Raw genomic sequence first — 20,774 nt, 5'->3', positions numbered from 1 at the left:
AGAATTCTTAAAAGAAACAAGACAGATTTTTTTTCCCTCTTTTGGATAATGCAACATAAAATTTCATTTTAATTTGCTGATCTGACTCTTAAGCAACGCTTTTCGTAAGGAGACACGCACATGCTTGTGACCGGCGAAAGGTTGCAATGCGTAGGATTTAAATGGGTGTTAATGCATCTCAATATTCTGTTAAAAATGGCCCTTTTCAGTAAGTCGTTCAGTAGACACTTACGTGAACATTTTCTCAAGAAACTAAAAGGGGTTGACTCCATATTCTCTCATCGTTTAGTAGTGCCCAGGTATCGAGCCTTTAAAAACAGCAGACAGCTACAGAGCGTACAACTAGCCCTGCTGTTAAAGAGTTAAAGAACACTTAATGATCCGTCTCCTGCAATATCAACCATGTGTCTGGTTTGTCTCTGGGACCGTGATGTCTTGCACCAGAGGGACCCGTGGGGGTGGTGGATCCAACTGGACGGAGGACACCGCAGAGCACTGAGGGTGTACATTCAGCCGAGATCTCATTAATGACACAGAACACTGAAACAGGGCAGACGGCCACAAAAGAGATAAACCCATCATGTAAATCACTGTGCCATTTATTTTTACGTAAAAATGTGTTTCACATAATGATTTCAGATTTTAAAAAAAAAATGATGATCAATTCTTACAACGTATGATAAGACTGAGGGTGGCACGGTAGAACAGCAGGTAGTGCTGGCGCATCACAGCTCCTCTGCTCTGGACTCGGACCTCACTTTGCATGTTCTCCCTGCGTTAAGTGTGGGTTTCCTCCCACTGTCCAAGTACGTGTGCGGTTCAGGTGAACTGGTCACCCCAAGTTGTTCTTAAGTGTGTGAGTCAGTGTTTGTGAGCGTAAGTGTGTGTGTGAGTGCGACCGCCCTGAGATGGACTCGCATGCTGTCGAGGGAGTACCCTGCCTCTCACCCTGTGCTTCCAGGAACAGGCTGCTGAGCACTGCGACCCTGAAGATGATAAAGTGTCACAGGTGAGAGCAATGAACACGCCTTCAACATTCAGAAAGGCCTTAGTTCCTCCATTCTCTGATACACACTCTTACGTACCCTACTCATTTGCATTGCTCTGCTGTCCCAACACCGGCCTTTGTGAGTCTCTGGTTGCATCTGTCCAAGAGGTACACAGTCAGAGGGACAGGAAGTACTAATGGGAGCGCAGGATGCTCCCTGCGGGTTGTTCTGGGAAGACAGGTTCAAAACACAGGGCATCCTCAGGCTCCTGTCCTCCCTCTACACTTCACGTTACCATGGCCGGGTGCTCCGGTACTCTTGTTTACGGCGAACCCACTGTGCATTCCAGGGCCCCTCCCCCACCGTCCAGGACCACACCCCCCTGCCATTTGCCACGCTGACATCCTCCACTTGTGCGTTTCCCAGCGATGGCCACGCACCCTCCTTAGCTTCTCTCTCTTCCTTTTCCACCCTTTTTGATTCCGTCTCCCATTGCCTCTCTCGGGGGGCTACGGGGGTCTCCCGGGACCGAATCTCCACTCTGGAAAGCGGAAGCGGGGGAAGGGAAAGAGGTGGGACTGAGGGAAGAGCCCTGGCAAGGGAAAGAGGCAGGAAAGAGGAGAAGCAGGAGAGATAAAGGGAAAGGAAATGTTACATTTGCATTTATTCATTTAGCTGATACTTTTCTCCAAAGTGACTTACAGTGTTACATGAGAGCGTCATCATAGGAGAGGTGGTAAAAGGTAATTTCCTATTCCAGCCTTCGGGATGTAATGTAAGAACACAGTGGAGAGAGATGTTCATGAGGTACAAGTAGGAGGCACTGATGTGCATGAATGGCATCATAACTGACACCCCTAAGCTGGAAATAATTAAAATTTTTAAAAACTACAGGCTGATTGGGAAAAGCAGAGGCGTGTCTGTTTACGGTCTTCACCAAGATTTCCTTCCTGTGTTTCTTCTACAGGCTAAAGGCATATGTAACCCACTGGAACGTGTTGCGTGGCTCAGGAAGTGTTCAAACCCCTTTACCCAAAGTGTTCACAGTTTTCTGGCCAGGAAGAGTAAAGAGCAGTTTTGAAAATGCATTTTTCCATACGGACAAACGCACGAGGTTTTGCAGGTGAGGAGGGACGGTCGTGCTGACCAGCACACCCATCTCCGTCACGTCTTCGTTGGCTGCTTGCCCATACAAGACCTCTGGGGAGGACACACTGGGCCTTCAGGAGCAGCTTGAATTATGTGCGTAGGGCGATAAACCGAGCGGCAGTCTTCACAGGCCGCTGCTTGTGAATGTGAAGGAATGGACCTCAAGAGTCCCGGTGCAGTGTGTTGGTGCGTGTTTGTGTGTGCAGAGGAATTATATACTTTTTCTTAACAGATGACGCAATTCAGGTTAAGTAAATAAGCCCTCACTAGGGCCCAACAGAAGGGACCGTCTAACAGTTCGATGGTTGGTGTGGAAAACGGCAATGTGCCCACTTTACCTGCTGCCGTTACTGTGTGCTACTACACTGTGTGCCACGCTCACTGCTCCAGCGCGCCCGCCGTGCGCTGCGGCTCCTGGGTGACGTGTTGCTCTCGCAAACCTGTGTGTGTCTGTGTGCCCGAGAGCTGCCACCTGCCGCCCTGTGTCAGCCACTGTGTCTCTCTCTGTCTCTTTGTGCACTGGCTGTAGACCTGAAATGTACACACATGACAGCGCTGAGGCCCGAGGCCAGGGCCACGCCCACCCCGGAAGAGGTGGCGTTCCACGCCGCACGTCATGCGTTTCAGTGGGTACCTGTGCAAGTGCCACGCTGTTCATGTGTAACACAGAAACTCACTGGCAAAGCTTTAATTCACTGATGTGCTTCTCACTGAGATTCTCTTCAAAAAGCAAATCTCATGCTGAATGGGACCTGTGCTTGAAATCCTAACCGGAGCGGAAAGAAACACGCCCACAGGGGTAGTTTCGCCGACACTTTACCTGGTAGTTTCAGGGTGCTCAGCTGTTTCTCCATCAGTGTACCCTGGCTTCTGTTGTTGATATCGTGACTGCAGAGGTTGCCCTGGGCAACCAGGCTCTGTCGACTATGTGGAGGGGGGGGGTGGAAGGCAAGGAGAGCAAAGAAGGACGAAGGACAAAGACAAAAATGCAAGATACAAAAGGAGGTAAAAAAAAAAAAGTAAGAAGGCAGGGGAGGGGAGGAGAATGACAGGGAATGAAGGAATGTAGGAAAGGGACACAGAAAAAAAAAACCAACAAATGAACAAAGAAAAGTAAGGTAAAAGCAACAGGAAGAAACAAAAGAAAAATCATGATCGGCAACGAAAAAGCAACACAAAATGAACGCAATCTGAAAAGTATACTGAGGAAAACTATATAGTCAATATGGAAATGAGAATAACAACAATGTGTTGCAATGTCAGGTATTACGAGCACAAAAAGAACACCAAGTGACAAAAAACTTGGTTCTAATATCTACAGCTATATATACTTTGAGCTACTTAATTTATGCACAAAAAATTAAGGCCTTAGAACAAATCAGTCAGTGAAATAAAAGTTACACAAATTCTGACACCAAAAAAAGTTAAGAGTTACACCTAAACGAAGTAAAAAAATTGTTACATTTACTAATGTAAATTTCTAAACAATTTGATCTGCTGGAAACCCATCACAGCCATTTTCGAACGGCTTTAACGTGTGTCTCTACAATCTGTGCACTGCCTTCCTGTGATATCTGATATTACAAAAATGCAATTTTTTTGTTTCTCTTTCTACTTTTACTACTACTTATGACTCACTAAGAAGCAATCCAAAACACATACATGTCCCTTCCATGTCCTTCAGGAACGTCATGATCGGCTAACGACCGTCATCACAAGACGCGACACATCACAAACCGTTCCCCGGTTACAAAGAGCCACACTGCAGCTCGACACTGTCAATCGCCTTTATTTCGCAGTTGAAATCAAAGCGGCTGCAAAATAGGGATTTCGGGAAATGTTATAAACAGCCATAATAGAAAATAAGTTCCGAATACTCCATGTATCAAAAGAACTGAAATAGCTGTCGTGTTGTTATTGGAGATATTTCAATAACTTTGAAACTATGTAAATATTAACTAGGACATCACGTTTACATCAGAGGGGACAAGTATTGGACAAATTGTGTTTTCCCTGATCACTTTCAGTCCTTTTCTCTCTAATCTCATCAAGCCCCCTCTCTGCATCACTCTTTCCACCGTCAGCAAGTAATCTAACAGGCAGATCTCGCGCCGTGCTTCTCCCGTTGCACAGCAGAGAGCAGGTGCGGCGATGTACTCAAGAAGCACACCCTGCCTCTGTGCTGAGGACGGGAAGCGCGGAGATCGAGTGGGTCAGCGGCGCCCATTCAGTTGAAGGAGATCTGGGAGCGGTTGAGCGAACTGTACAGGCGGGGGTAGGTAGGTAGGTAGGTAGGCAGGCGGAGACCGTGGTGGAGAGGGGCGACGGCACCGTGGTTGGGTAAGATTTGGGAGTGTGACAGAAGAGTGGTTGGAAAATAGAAAAATCATAGTAAAAACATGAGAGCACCAAAGTGGGGGTGGGGAGGGAAAGGCAAGAGGAGGCAGAGCAGAAGGAGAGAGGAATGTTAAAACGTTTGACGCAGTTCAGAGCGACAGACAGACAAAGAGACAGAGAGAGAGGTCAGATAAGAAATGAGAGAAGAACGGAGTGCGTGCAAGGAGCCAGGAGGTACACGCTGGGCTGTCCAGTCACACGGGGGCAACACACTGATGCTCTCTGACAAGATGGGCGTGAGAAAGAGAGGCTCAACAACCTACCCAGCCAGTTCTTCTCCATCTTGTTTTATACACAAAGGCAGGGCAGGTTCAGTCTCAGACCGACTGAAAGCAGACCGAGTTCAATCTCTAACCCTTGCGTCACCTCCCACTGACTACTAACCATATATGCAGAACGGCGCTCACTTAATCTACTCAACAAAAGACAGACAACATTTCTTACTTGGCAGAAGTACCCTGCCTCCAGTAACCTCCTGAAACCCTGCAAAATTCTGAAGGTCCTTCTATATTCTGTAAGGTCTGTCTATCTCTTAGGACCGTCAGCACTGTCGCATGCAGAGTTTGGGAGAATCCCTTAAAAGCGCGTCCTCTAGAGGGGACAAAAATGAACGGCTGGGTCTCGGGACGATACTGCATTCCAACCAGGTGACACTGAATTAACTCTATATTACAGCATATACTCATGCAACCATAGTTCACGTGAGGGACATGCGGTGCCAGCCCCGGCCCCCTGCGAAATCTGGGCGACAGCGGTCGGCCCTTACCTGGTACGCCTGGCCCTGCAGTTCATGGACTCGATGAGTTGGGGGTGTGCACTCTGGCCCCTGTAGGAGCTGGGGGCCAGGGAGCGGTGCGGAGGAGCCCGGCTGGGGGAGGACCCCACGCTGAGAGAGCGGGAGAATGCAGAGGACTGAGCGTGGGGCGGCGACGGGGGCGGAGGTGCGGGGCGGGCGAAGGGCCAGGGTAAGGCCTTCTGCTCCTCCCGCAGAGCTGGCGTGTGGTTGGGGGTCAGAGTTCAGGAGACACAAGAGCACCAGAGAGCATCGTTACCCTGGGGGGTTCGGCAAGACCCCGGCGAACCGACGATGAGCACTGAACTGAGGAAACATCAACACCCTGCCGGGGTTCATAGACGCGTGGTGTGTTCGGCTCCCTAAATACAGGTGACAAGAGTCTCACATAACGCAGGAGGACACGTTTCTCACCCTCCCTCTCCGTCAGAGAGTACGGTTTGATCTCTCCTTCCGGCTTTCTTGGGGGAGCCTTTCTCAACTGGACCGCTGCAACAGAGAGACAGAGCTGTCACACTCCCTCGGAGGAATTCCACCCCGGGACAAACAATTAAACAGGTAAACACGCACACGCACACACACACAAAACAGAAATGCCCAGCTCTTGCGGCTACAGTCATCCTCTTGGCTCAATTTAGACAGACACACAGTGAAGGGTAGCAGACAAGTTGCTCACATCCGGTTAAGGTCTGGTGCAGCTATGGTCAAAGTCCCACCGGCATTGGGGGGGGGAGGGTGTAAGGGCTAATTGAACGGATTCTGGTTACAAGCTTTGCGTAATTTACGGGTCACAAATGGACTGAGAGCTGGGAAAACCGTGGGGATGAACAGTGGGGGTGGAGGTGTTCTGCAGCTTAACTAGGAGATGGAGCGAGCGTCTCCTGTAGAGGACCAGGGGTTCTGGACGCTAACAAAGACAGAGGGCGAGGGAGGGCGGGAGAAAGGCAGCGAGTTCTTACAAAAAGCCGAACATCCCCTGTTCCACCACGGGGGAGCACGGAAAGCCTTGGGGAGGTCGTCAGGGCGAGAATCAAAAGAAATAAGATCAACCCGGAGGCTCAGAACGGAGCTTTCAGAGTCACCGGCCTACGAGCACTAATGGGTTTTACAACAAAGCAGGAATGAAGCTGCAGACGCAGGATCGCAGCGCCGGATTCCGATATTGTCACATCGTAAAGAGCGAACAAACACAGAAGGCGCAGCTTTTTCTGGAGGGCAAACACAAAATGCAGGACACTGGCTAAGAAAGGACGTTTGGACAGCGACAGCAGTGATTTCCGTGGCACAAAGAGCAGCAATCAAAAGTGTGAGTACAGTACACTCGGTGCAAAGTGCTTCCTCATGTGTCCCTAACTATAGCGCTCCGCTGCGGAACAAGCGCTCGTGTTACAAGGACTCGCGCTTACGAGCACAATGTGTACCCTGAAATGTGCAAGATGAGGCATCAGTTCACGCTTGAATTTTTCAGTCTGAATAATGTGATCCTTGATGACGAACAACACCACACAGCGCAAGCGGCAGCCTCCCCGTGCAGGGAGTGGTTTCTCCTGCGCACATCAGCTGTCTCGCAATTGTGCCGCATGCAAGCATCTTTCAGAAGCCTTGTTACTTTCTGTCATAGTGTGAAACAATCATCCATCACAATAATGAGCTTTAAAGGAAAAAAATTAAGTGCTAACAAGCAAAAAGGTGGAAAGGCAAAAAATATGTTTCTGAGAAGCTCCACACCACAAACTTACACTGGATAAGAAGTATTGATAAAGGATGGATGGATGGATGATCACAAATGACAGATAATTAGCAGACCAATAGTGGGTGGCTACGAACATTACGAGTGATGACGGTAATTACGTTACGAGAACTACCATGTTAGACAGTGTTGCGCTATTCTGGACTTCGTGTTGGATTTCAATTTAAAAAGAGAGGGACAGGTTAAAAGTGGATACAAAAAAATGAGTATGCAAATATGTGATGTGTAAGCCTGGATTTAAAGGTGTCCTGAGCAGTTCTGATATTCTGGATGTAGTTCTCAATTAGATTTTCATCACATTTAAAAGATGGGACTCTTGCATGTTGGGTGAAAAATTGGGTGAACCCTTTATGAGTCAGGAATGTAATATTTTTCCAATTTAACTTTAAGGAAATTAAGAGTTTGCTTTACAAGAATTTACTTTATGAGCAGATTTTTCAGGAACGAAATACATTAAGTGAGGGATACCAGTACCTGAAAATGAAAAAACTGAAAATTGTCAATAAATTTCAGATTTTTTAAAAGTCACCATTCAAAGGCATTCGGTTAACATCTCGTGCACTCGGACTTTCGACCGAAACTATATTAATATTAAAAACATGCGGGATAACATCAGCAGTGTCTTCACGGGGAGCAGCAGAGTACCAGGCGTCCCATACGTTTCAAACACTGATACAACTGCATGAAAACATCTGCTAGGAAGGGCTGGACTGGGGAGTCGTGTCACATGTCTTTACAACCTTAATGTCGCACAATTTTGTTATTTTGCACCGCTGTCACGCTGGACTGTAATTTTCTGGCACCGTGATTGTTGGGGTGCACAAGCCATCCGGCACAAGCTGTCCTTATTGGTTTAGTCCGCTAAACAAATTTAAGGTAATAAAATGCTGCTAAGGATCTGCAGGGCTGGTAATGTGGGGCGCTGCGGCAGACGGTGGATTTCCCGAGATCACGGCAGCACGCAGGACCACCGCCGGACCGCTGGAGGAATGCCGGAGGACGCCGGAGGAAGAGCAGTGAGCCGTGCTGCACGGACAACCCACTCGTCCGGAGGAGGCAGACCCCGCGAGCCCACGAGGGCAAGGATGCCCACGCCTGCCCAAATCCGCACTGCTGGCAGAGTGTGTTACGCAACCTGTTCAGAACCAGTCAACCCCCACACGCACTCGTATGGAGACACACTCTCGCTTAGAGAGAAAGACATCAGAGCTGAGACAGCAGTACCTGAGCGGTTCCTGAAGAATCCATCAAACACGACAAAGTTATTGACCTGTGGTGAGAGACAGGGAAAGAGACCGTTATTCAAAATTCCAGAAACGGCAGGTTTCGCTGGGGATTCGTTCGTAATTCAGGCCCTTTGCGCACCACGACCAGCCAGAGCCCAGTGTGACTCACGCCCCTCTTTCACAACTGCAGCACAAGGGCTGCAAGCCCACTCAGGCTGTGAGTCACTGCAAGGGTTCAAGGCTCCCTTGCTCTTCCCCGCTCAGTCAGCCCTCCCTGCCCCCGACCCCCAGCAATGGTGTCCTGGTGCTGCTCCATCCGGCACCGCGGTCGGCGTGACGGCAGGGACAATTTCTGTTCGTCTTCTCCAACGGCATGAAATGAAAACTGTACGATACCAAGAGGCCACCTTTTGTGTATGAGAAAGAGGACAGCTGTGGGGACGTGGGGGCCGCAAGCCGGAGGACAAAAACACCCTCGGTGAACAACGGGTTCCGCTGTGCGATTTCGTCGATTGCACATGCAAGAGGAACTCATGCTAATGAGCCTGCGTGAAATGGTACGGGTGACGGCGCATTTCATCAACAGCTCAAACGTTCAAAGGCAGAGCAGCTCGAAACCAAAGAAAAATACTCAGAACCGAGAATTTGCACGAGCTGCTCGTTTTCCAACAGTGTCGGGGGATTGTGAAGCGTCCGCCCCAGTTGCATGTGTAATTACAAGAGAATTTCAAAACGGCTCCAGTAACAGCTCCAATTTACAGATAATAATGACACGTGGCACTCTACACACACACACACACACACACACACACACACACACACACACACATCATCTGAAACCGCTCATCCCTTATGGGGTCGCGGGGAGCCGGAACCTAACCCGGCAACACAGGGCGTAAGGCTGGAAGGGGAGGGGACACGCCCAGGACGGGACGTCAGTCCATTGCAAGGCACCCCAAGTGAGACTTGAACCCCAGACCCACCGAAGAGCAGGACCTGGTCCAACCCACTGCACCCCCTACGTGGCACTCTAATACGTCTCTAAATGTCGGAAAGCAAAGAGGAGATTCATCAACTCTTTACTGCAGAGGCCCCACGCAACAGCAGCGCTTGGATCCCCTCTCGAAGACGTCTTGCTTTCGGACGCGGCCCAGATAAGGCGCACTTTATTCCGAACGCCAGGCTGCTCGAAGTGACGCCACTTTCCCCCTTCGTTTATTTTGACAGCGCTGCTGTGCGTAATAGAGCCTCTGTGGATCTCGACATTTCAGACGGGTCCAGCTGATCAGCCTCCTCTGGGAAGACTTGTTATCTCCTGCTGCTGACTGGGACTTCAGACGAGTTTCTCTCTTTTTCCACATGATAATTATTTGGATCCTTTTATTGCTATTTATATTCCTGCACCTAATCCGTCACTGAACAGCAGCTGTTATGTGCGGTTATGAACCCTGATGTGCATTATTTTAGTCCAGCACAGTGGAGTAGTGGGTAGCATTACTGCATCACAGCTCCTGGGCTGTGAGGTCACACGGGAGTTCGAACCCGGATCGCTCTGCGTGGAGCTTGCATCTCCAGCCCGCGTTCATGTGGGTCTCCTCCCGCAGTCTAAAGACACGTTTCAGGTGAACTGCTGACTCTCAATTGCTCTTAGTGTGTGTGATTGCCCTGCAATGGACTGGTGACCTGCCAAGGGTGTATCCTGAATCCAGCACAGGCTCCAGACTATCATGAAACTGAACTGATAATGGATGGATGTATTATTTTACAAAGCATTTTTGACACTGGAGTAAAAACACTGAAACAGAATCTGCACATCTCCTTAAAAGATACTTTATCCATACGTGCATCTGATGCAACTATTTATTACAATTATTTATTTAGCCGACGCTTTACTCCGAAGTGACTTCCAATGAATTCTATGTAGTGTTATCAGCCCACACACCTTATTCACCATGGTGACTTACACTGCTAGATACACTACTTCCTCTGGGTCACTCATCCACATGTCAGTGGAACACACTCTCTCTCTGTGTCACTCACACACTATGGGGGACCCTGAACAGCATGTCTTTGGAGTGTGGGAAGAAACCAGAGCACCCAGAGGAAACCCACACAGACATGGGGAGAACATGCAAACTCCACACAGACTGAGCGGGGATCAAACCCACTTTCTCTCACATCACCCAGGTGCTGTGACAGAGCAGTGCTACCCACTGTCCCAAGGTGCCGTCCGTTTATAAAACTGCATTTCATGCAGAGCTAAGCTACTGCGTGATGAGTGGCGATACCTACCTGAGGTACGCTGTCCTTCAGGCCAAAATGCTTCTCAAGGAAGGACAGGAATTTGGGAGAAGGTCTGTCATAGGCCATCTGCACAGGATCCACCCTTTTGTGCTGCAGTACAAATAAATCGATCAGATGACGCGTCTTTCCCGTAGACCCGCGTTTCCGGTAAGAAGCTCAGCTCATCTTGTTCTGATGCGAAAAGTGCTCAGTTAATCATGTGACATAATGGCATTAATTGCAACGCAATCCGTTCTAGATGAAAAAAAACACACATTTGCATTTTCACAATATAAGCTGCTGTATATTCAGTCAAAGCTGTGCACGATTAGAGCATTAACAAAGGTACAACAGCTGGGTCCCGCTTGGGCAATCCGCTGTCCACTAAACACACCGCTAGAATTACGGTGCTCTACGACAAGACACCAGCAGCATTACACACAGGTATTGTAGTGTCTCTCGCAGTCAGAACCCTGGCCCCTGCTATTGTACCCTTGAGGAGCGTACTAACCCTGAACTCCTTTACATATATACATACATGCATAAATATAGAGTGATTTACAAATCAGTTTTTTCTTGGCAAGGCTGAGCACAAGGCTACATGGTAAATACGTCCGCTGCACTTGTACTACTTGAACACGGTGCTTTGTGTCTTCTCTGCTCATCTAAAGCGGTTCATTTAACTACAGTGAAGTCATTACAGTCCCCTTCTATCTCTGCTTGAGCCCTTCCCGCCCGGGGTTCGAACTCCTCTGGTTTTTTTCTGTAGAGAAAGGCTCACGTCCTATGCACCTCCATCCCTCCGCCCTGCTCTGCTCACCTGCAGCATCCAGCGGAAGAGCTCCAGCCCATAGCCGTGCCTCTGCAGTCTCTCGGCCACGTAGAAATCCAGGACGCAAAGCGGTTCTGTCTCCACGTGCGCCCCCCGCTGGTCCTGCGGCGCCACGACAACACAGGCAGCGTAAGCGGATCGGTGAGCCGAGCCTTTTTTCCCCATTCGAGTGTACAAAGCATGCATTTCCTACAGTGGCAGTCATTGCTGCCATGACAAGGCTTTACAATCAGCAGCAAATACGTGAAACACTGCAATTGAAAGAGAAAAGTATGTGTGTGCGACCAGTGACACCCACACGTCCGAGAACTCCACATCAAGGAGCAGCACTGGCGAGAAAAAGTGTCTTATTGCAAAAAAGTGACATCTGCCAAGCAGTGCCGAACCAGCACTACTCCACAGTGCCACATATCCATACCGGCCACGCAAGATCAAGAGTGTGTTCCTGGGTTCTGAACGTCCACGTGACGCATTGCAGGATTTTTCATCTTCGGGGAATTAATAGTCACTCTGTACCACCATAGCATTGGAAGGCACACACATCAGGATGGACTCACCAAAAGGAAGAGCTTCTTGTACCCAACCTTCAGAAATCCCACGGCGACCCCTCTGCCCCTGGGTTGGGTGTTGGAGACGTGGACAGGAAGAGAGAAACATTCTTATTCGACGCTGAACTTCCTCGAAGGGCAAAAACTAGCGATATGCCATCATATCCTATGTTAATTTTTTGCCATTTTGTACTCATACAGTATTATTAACACCCAAATGGTGGCCTGCGAAGGTGAGCCATAGTGAAACATTGCTCACAAATGTATCTCAATGAAACAAACCATAATCTACCGAAACGAGAGCTGCATATAATTTTTTATTTATTATAGTGAGTTTTTCCGTGAGACCAGCCTGGTAGGAGTGGGCCGTATTGTTAACCCAAGCAAAGGGGCTTCTTCGGATCATCTTGTCATCAGAATAAAGGGGGGAGGAGTGTGATTAAGGGACAGCCAGTAGCGTAGTGGTAGAGCTACTGTGTTTTGATCCAAAGGTTGCAGGTTTGATCTCCAGCTGTAGGGCCCTTGAGCAAGGTACTCACCCTAAACTGCTCCAGTAAAATTACCCAGCTGTAAAAAAATGGGTAAATAATTGTAACCTCAACACTGAAAATGGCATTGGAGAAAAGCATCAGCTAAATGAATAAATGTAAATTAACACGGTCACTGGGGCTGAGGGCTGGAATACGTGAACACACCACACGCTGTCTGCAGGGACTCTCTTCATTACTCTCTGCAAAACTGGAATTGAGTTCAGATAATTTGATGTACAAGTTCACATGCGAGTACGTTTATTCGGGCATGGAAATCACATGGAACTGTCCAGAAAGGTGTATACCACTTTAGAGGTCCTGTGCTGGATTGCAGGAGCTTCTTCACTGCCCTGCTTCCACAAGAATTAAGTAGCTTAATAAACATCTCCTGCATTTATGGAACGGGGGGCCGTGGTGCAGCGAGTTTGACTGGGTCCTGCTCTACGGTGGGTCTAGGATTCGAGTCCCGCTTGGGGTGCCTTGCGATGAACTGGCGTCCCGTCCTGGGTGTGTCCCCCTCCAGCCTTATGCTCTGTGGTCTCTATGAACATCATCAGGACCAAGAGCTGGTTCGTTACTCAAAAAGTCCATTAATTGAAAGTGGCTTCTCTTCAATTCCACAATTCTGTATAATAATGATAATAACCTTGAAAAAGTTCAGTGTAAGGTGTGCAATAAAAACATGTAAAACATTACAGCGTTCATTCGTGAGTGAAGGCGCACATCCTCATGCCTTTATGACATCGGGGCAGCTGGTAGTGTCGTGGTTGGAGCTACACTACCTCCGCACCCAAACGTCACAGGTTCGAATCCCAGCTGTAGTACCCTTGAGCAAGGTACTTACCCTAAATTGCTCCAGTAAAATTATCACGCTGTATAAATGAGTAAACAACTGCAAGTTGCTTTGGAGAAAAGCATCAGCTGAATGAAGAAACGTAACAAAGACTGACACCCTGTGAGCGGGAGGGAACTGTGTAACAGGAAAAAAAAAGACAATGGTGGCAGTTTGAAGAGGTACCCATTGCTTTCCCCGTCCTTCAGCAAGTAGAGATGATGCCGGTTCATCTGAAGCTTTGCTGCACTGGTAATGGGGGCGGCCAGTTGCTGCGCCTGTCACCGAGACAAAGAGACGAGACACATTCAGTGTCTCTCACACACACACACACACACCGTGCTGCCCCACGTTAACTAACCTCACTGAGAGCACCATCTACAGTAAACACCTGCGCAGCACTCCACTGTTCCTATAAAATATAAAACCACACACCCACATCCAGCCGCGCACACAACACATGGTGCAAACGAGCACAGATTCACTCGGTACAACACGCCAAAATGACTACGGGACTATGTCAAAGGAGCGAGGACTATTTTCCAAAGCACTTAACAAACAGCACTTCATCATCATCACCATATCGAAAGACCCTGAATATAAAGTGTTGCGCACAATTAATTTCGCCATGACAAAATACCCAATATCACAATTTAACTGAATCAATCTTAAAAAAAACAAAAGGACACAACTGTGTTTGTCTCCCTAAAACAAAGTACATCACACACACACAGAGACAGTCACTCTAGATAAATCATTCCTAAGGAGTCGGTCCTGCGTTGGAAAAGGCCTGCAGCACCCTGACCATACCATGCACGCAGAAACACGCGGACACACCCAGACAGAAACACACACACACACACACACACACACACAGTGGAAGAGATTACCTTAGCAGATGCTTTCCCCAGCTCGTCGATAACAGTGGCGATGTGGTGTTGATGATCAGGCCTGCAAAGCACACAGAGACAGGTGGTGCATGAACACACTGGACACCATGAGGAACACATGATCATCATGTATTCATCATGTCATGTACCATCATTCTGCCCTTTAGTTTCTCTCCGCAAACGGGCCTGCAAAGTTCATGTCTCTTTGCACAATTAGAGTGTGTATCTACAGGGAACAATCAGTGTGTATCTGTGGAGAACAATCAGAGCGTGTATCAAGATGTATGGAGAACAACTGAATTAGCGGCTCTGTCGCTGCCCAGGGCGGGGGTTCGAACGGTGACGTCATACACACACACACAGTTATCCTTTATTTTCATCAAAGTGAAACGAGCGCCGACCGAGGCGGAAATGAACGACAGTCACTCAGTCCGAGTGAGTAAAAATACACAGTCGTAATAAAAAAATGTGAGGAGAAAAAAAGACAAATTCGGCTCCCCGGCCCGGCGACACACAACACACACACAACACACACACACAACACACACCACAGCCGCCCTGCTGACTGAGCGAGTGCCTGACAGGACTGAGCTGAGGGAGGGAACAGCTGGACAACACCCTGTGGTGACAGTACCTTCCCAGGGACCTCCGCCCGGTCGTCAGGTTCTGGTCGAGCACCGTTATCCTTTCGGAGAAAAGCGCGTTCACGTCGAAGGGAAACTCCATGGTCGCGCGCGGCCGCTCTGCGGTGTCTATACTATAGTACTATCGCGCGCGGGTCTCTGCGGACGGAGCGCGGCGCGCGCGCGCACACACACGCCCTCCCTCCCTCACCGTACCTGCGCGCGCTTCACTTCAGCCCGCCAAGAGACGGACATCTGACGGGCAGCGAAAGACCGCTTCCGAATTTAATATTCCACTTTCATGCTCGCATTGAGGTAGCGGAGGCTGTAATTGTGCGCGATCGGGGGCGATGTGGCATCAAATGCCGCTCTGTCTCGCCATTGTCATTGTGTCTGAGTGCCGCATGTCCTGTACCGACAGGCGCTGGCCGTGGCTTCACCGAGGGGATCGCCGTAATACCACGGCAAGAGTGAGCGGGGAAAACACATATCTTCCTTATGGCCAGGGAAAGAACGGGATTTCACACACCTGTCCTGACTGAGTGAAAAAGCTGAATTTCTATCATTTATCAAAGTTTAAGTTCGCAGAGTGGATTAGTTTGACTGTTGCAGGTAATAAAATGCGCTCATATACTGGGTATTATGGTAATGTTTGACGTTTCTCTTGACAACAGCATAACTTCCGCTTTTACGTAGCGACGGCTGTGCAGAACAATGAGACGATCGCTTTGCTGTCGGTGATGTGGAGCGAAGCGCAGCTCAGTCGTCCGTCCTCTGTCACTAAGCACTTGTTCAGTGTAGGGTCACGGCGATCGGACGCATATCCCGGCCGGACACACAGTTAGTTATGAGGCAGGTTACACGCACTGTCAGCATTGATTGCCCGACACCAGTCCATCAGACAAAATCACTCACGCACGCAATGCTGGCAGTTTAAACTCTGTCCCTCAAACGCAAAGGTTTTTTTTTAATCCTCAGTGGTATCAAAAGGCTATTCTAAGGCCAAATGTGCTGTATCAACCTCTTTATCACACAAACACACACGTTGGTATCGCTACACATGTAGCGCCTCTGAAAGCTCCGCCTCCACGTGTTTTGTGGAGGCACTCGAAAATGTCTCCAAAAAGGATGGGGAAAAACATAACTGGGGGAAAAAATAAAGCATGTAAAGGCAAGTTATGGTATTTTTCCAGGCAGAACCAGATTTTTTTCTTTTAGAATTGATGACAATCCAACCCCCTCAAGAGGACATGGCCTAACAGGGTGATTTTGTTTCATCAGTTGATCCCATTACATGGATGACAGCCGTTGAATGAATAGTGACTCTCAGGGCACAACACACACACACACACCACTCGTCCCATGCAGGGTCACAGGGAGCTGGAGCCTAACCCAGCAGCACAGAGCAGAAGGGAACACACCCAGGATGGGAGGCCAGTCCATCATAAGGAACCCCAAGCAGGACTCGAACCCCAGACCCACCAGAGAGCAGGACCTGGTCAAACCCACTGCACCATCACACCCCAGCAGAGCACAATATTAAAGAATAAATGTGTAACACACTGCTGCCTGCAAAAAGGATGCATTTGAAACTTCTTAATGCAATATAGAAATTGTAAATCACCTAGGAATGAATAAGCAACGAAAATGTTCTCCATGGCAACTTGTTTCTATTTATTTTTCAAAAGGCAAAAATGACTTTGCGGTCATAATTTTTCCTACTGATCTGTTCCCGCACAACTGTACAGTCATTGGGCAAACAGTCATAGTTATGATGTTGAAGTGATATAGGAAACAGCATCTTTACAGGAAATAGGGTGTGAAAATTGTTCCCCCTTTGTACCCGAGCCGGTCGACAGCGAAGATGGTACCGGTTCGATACTCAGGTGGGTATCGGATCAAGTCATACATTACAGGACAGAAAGAACTGATAAAGAAATATGTGAAAAAATAGTGTATAAAAATAGAGGATCGCTACCTAAAGTGGGTAGATGTATTACCACACAATCAGAAGACCCACATCCAACCCCTGCTCCTACTGTAGTACTCCTAATCAAGGTACTTACACTGGATTGATACAGTAAAAATGACCCAGCTATATAAATGGATAAGTCATTTTAAATAGCATATTATACAAAGTTGGGGTGCAGTGGGTTTGACCAGGTCCTGCTCTCCAATGGGCTTGGGGTTCGAGTCCCGCTTGGGGTGCCTTGCGACGGACCGGCATCCCGTCCTGGGCGTGTCTCCTGCCCCTCCAGCATTTCACCCTGTGTTGCCGGGTTAGGCTCTGGTTCCCTGCGACCCCGGATGGGACAAGCGGTTTCAGACGGTGTGTGTGTGTGTGTGTGTGTTACTACACGAACCTAACATTGTAATGAAGAAGTGTCACCTTAGCGGATTATGACAAAAGACCTTGAAGATGAATCACCTGCTTTTATTTTTGCTCCCAGTTGCACAAATTTCGCATGCGTTGAGGTTCAACTGTCGAATTTCACAATATTTGTCCGTCTGTAATCATGATTAAGCGTAGAATGAATCAGATACATCAGGAGATCGCGATCGCAGCTGATGTTTGAGACGAAGTTAGGCGAGATCTCACACTAAAGCCATTTGCTCACAGCACTTTCTGTGTCTCTCCATCTGTACAGTTCAGACTTTTATTGTGGGATGTAGTCCTGGGGCAGAGACCCAGCACAGTACGACTGCCGTAACACACGGCGGAATACGGTTCGGGTTACAACGTGGTCAGATAAGTCCATACTACTTCCCACAGTTGGCTTTATTGCGAAAACATTTGATCAACATTTTAAAAACCGTGTTCCGTTTATCCATCATGGGGACGTTACTTATTGCCTGTCCGTTCAGCCGATGCTTTTCTCCAAAGTGATGTAGAACTGAGAGTGAACAAAAGTGCATTTCACAAGAGGGGAAGAGCTTTGGAAGCAGATCGGAGGCCGTCAAAGCGCAGTTTGTCCGGTACCACCATTATTGTCCCTGCACTACATTTAATACAGATGGTATGATTCAAGTTTGTGGAGCTGTTACGAGATGAGGAGGGAAACGGGTCCGAAAGAGATGGGGTTTGAGACCCTTTTTGAGTGCCCACTGCTACAGCAGCTCTGAGGGACAGAGGGCGCTCGTTCCACCACGTCGGCATTAATACTCATTCATTTAGATGACACTCTTCTCCAAAATAACTAAGTTTGAAAATGAGTCTACGTGGTGGATAAGGGCACTGCAGAGGGAACGGGGATTTGAACCCAGGTGTGATACACTCCCTGCTGCTCCGAAAACCTAAGTGACCAAAAAAAGTTCCTTGTTTAATTGTAGCTGTTTGTGGCAGAGGGTTACGTTACACTCCACACCACAGATGAGCAGATAAATTCCGCCAAAGCAGTCGGAATCAGATTGCCACTTACTTCAAAGGACATTGTGAAACTACTTTCTAAAAAAAGCTTCCTTGCGGTGCTCATGACCACAGCAATGTCATCGGTGGCAGAGAGTTTCGTCTCCCTCATTTCACTGGGGAATACGGTACCGCGGTGAAAATTCCCCGTTCTTTTCTTTTTTCTTCTCATTAGTATGAAATTAGTTATTTGAATATGGGTGTGTGGGGGGAGCAGGGGAAGGCAAACAAACAGCTACTATGAACAGTAATTCATGGAACCCCTTGCTTCAAAAAGGCATTTATACTCCCACATAGCTCCCCTGTTGTTTTTTTTTTTTTCCAAAAAAGGTTGCTCCACATCACAAAGTCATTTCTGACAGCCTCATTATGATTCAGGCCTAGAATGTGAAGCAGAGTGTCTCAAATGTGGAAAGGCTGCATTTTCAGAGCGATGCATGTCTCGCGCAGCGATAGCGCACACCGCACACGGGGATGGTGGAGGACGAGTGTGTAGGACAGAGGTTTGTAACGGTGTTGTGGTGTGAAAGTGGCTGGTTCCAATCCCGGTGCTTCTACTGCGCAATTTAGAGTCACCAGTTCATTGGAAAGGTGATTCTTTGTATTGTGGGAGGAAACCAGAGCACCCAGGGGAAACCTGTGCAGCCAAAAAAAGAAAATCCAAACTCCACACAGACTGAGTAGGATTCAAACCTGCTGCCCCAGTTTTTGCTCATTTAAAATTATAGTCTTTCCTTGTTTTATGAAGGCAACATGTTCCTGCAAAAACCCTTTACAGGGCGACTTCTCATAACTCAAACATGTAATCAGCTGTAGTTCTCATGGTAAAATTTGTACGTGTTCCTGAGCCCCGAAACACATCGTTTTGTGTTAAATTGTCACCAAATCCCATGAAAATGAGAGTAGGGCGTTGAGTGCGGCGTATCTCGCATTGTCGGTCACCTCGGACAGGTGTCTCAGCTGAACAGCTAACAGCCGTTGAACCTCACCTGCTGGATTAATAAATGTCGATATAAATCCAAAGGAGCTCCTCACAAACGCCAAGAAATGGGTGAAAAAATCCTCGTGAAATCGAATCCTTGTAACTCCAACAGGCGTACCCCGAGGTAGGAAAGAAATATTAAAGGCTTGCAACGGATTTTCCACGACAGCTAAATCTATATACTGCTATATCTATATAGATATATAGCTACAGCTAAGATTGTTAGAGATTGTTAACGTAGTTTTCCATCGATCGTGTATCACTGAGCTCGTATTGATCGTGGCTTTGTGGCCAAAGTGGAGTTGGAAGGAGATCAAATTATAAACCGACTTCCAGCTCTTCTTGTGTCTGCGAGCTGAGGGTTCAGGGTCTTCGTGCCAACACACCCGCGTGAGATGTGCCACGGGAGGAAGGTGCGATCTGGGGTCACCAAAGCCGGGGCAACGGAAACTACCGGTACTCTGGAGCTCCGATGGCCCACTGTGACCGTACCAGGGTTATACGTGACTTTCGGTGCCGTTACGACGACAGGACCGCGTGTACCGACCCTTCAAACCTCAACCGCTCTGCCGTCGGAGGGACCTTCTCGGCGTCTTCCGCCGCGTCTCTGTTTCAGGAAAACGGGGAGCGGCTGAGCAATAAATCGCAGGTGAAAACCAACATAAAAACAGAGTGAAAGGGCCCGTTCACCGTCGACACGATGCAGCACCAACACTGCAGATACCACTGCAAACAGGAAACCACACTATAAATTCCACTTTAGTCAGAAAGGCAAATTCCCCTGATTATTTTGATGAGCCTCCTTCTTGCGAAGCCCGTTTATCCGAAAGGCGCTATCCTGAAAAGCTTTAACCTGCCAGGAAAATAATGTGAAAATAAACGAATAACAATTGTAGGCTTTCTTCTTCTTTGACGTTGCCAGCGATTTTCTCGTTTTTTCAGACAGCTTGTTATTGTATTTGTATTTGTCAAGCGTCTCTTCTTCCATCAGCCAGGAAATTTGGGACGTGTGACCTCAAATATAGCAACATTCTTCACTTTTTCTTATTTCGACATTTTCATTTTCATTTCCCCACATAAGGAAATGTCCGCTCGCACTTCCTTCGCCGGAGGCGGGGGTGGGGGGGGGTCAGGCGTGAAAAACACATACTTCGCTGTGCGTTCACGTGGATCCTGACATAATGAGCTGGGTTGGAAGCCGAAAAATACCGCTATTGAGACAAAGCAGGATCTTGGGAACCGCGGTGACGCCGCAGTTTTCCACGCTGAACTGAGCCAGATCCTGTGCGTTTTAGACATTTGAAGCACAGTCGTAATGGATGAGGGTTTCCCTAGGACAGAATAATAATAATAATAATAATAATATTTAGCCCACAACTTACAAAGCTAGACACACTATCATGAACCAGCTGTCCAAGGTTTCAGAGCCTCTTCTGGAAACACAGAGTGTAAGACAGAGCACATCGAGGACAGGACACCAGTCGCCCACATGGCAACTGCACACATACATTTACTCCCACAAACAGTGTACGTTTACGTTCACG

The 20,774-nt window shown here is 48.2% G+C and overlaps 1 protein-coding gene across 5 annotated transcripts; it reads right to left on the bottom strand.

The window, feature by feature from the left end:
- Positions 1-598: 598 nt before the first annotated feature.
- atat1 (alpha tubulin acetyltransferase 1) lies at positions 599-15,267 on the bottom strand. 5 transcript variants are annotated; one of them, XM_018754481.2, is made up of 13 exons: positions 14,854-15,267; positions 14,220-14,280; positions 13,516-13,607; positions 11,977-12,034; positions 11,408-11,521; positions 10,597-10,698; positions 8,303-8,348; positions 5,743-5,817; positions 5,302-5,527; positions 2,959-3,062; positions 2,477-2,669; positions 1,086-1,581; positions 599-986 (listed from the first exon to the last, which is right to left on the bottom strand). In XM_018754481.2, exons 1-12 carry the CDS (start codon positions 14,943-14,945, stop codon positions 1,281-1,283), a joined length of 1,464 nt encoding a protein of 487 aa, XP_018609997.2. In that variant the 5' UTR covers positions 14,946-15,267; the 3' UTR covers positions 599-986; positions 1,086-1,280. The 5 variants fall into 5 exon arrangements, with proteins under 5 accessions (XP_018609997.2, XP_018609998.2, XP_018610000.2 ...); XM_018754482.2 differs by having other exon boundaries at positions 15,059-15,267; XM_018754484.2 differs by lacking the exon at positions 14,854-15,267 and adding an exon at positions 14,369-14,447.
- Positions 15,268-20,774: the final 5,507 nt, after the last annotated feature.

The sequence above is a fragment of the Scleropages formosus genome, chromosome 23, assembly GCF_900964775.1.
Source record: "Scleropages formosus chromosome 23, fSclFor1.1, whole genome shotgun sequence".
NCBI lineage: Eukaryota > Metazoa > Chordata > Actinopteri > Osteoglossiformes > Osteoglossidae > Scleropages > Scleropages formosus.
This window is presented reverse-complemented; position numbering and strand designations above follow the sequence as displayed.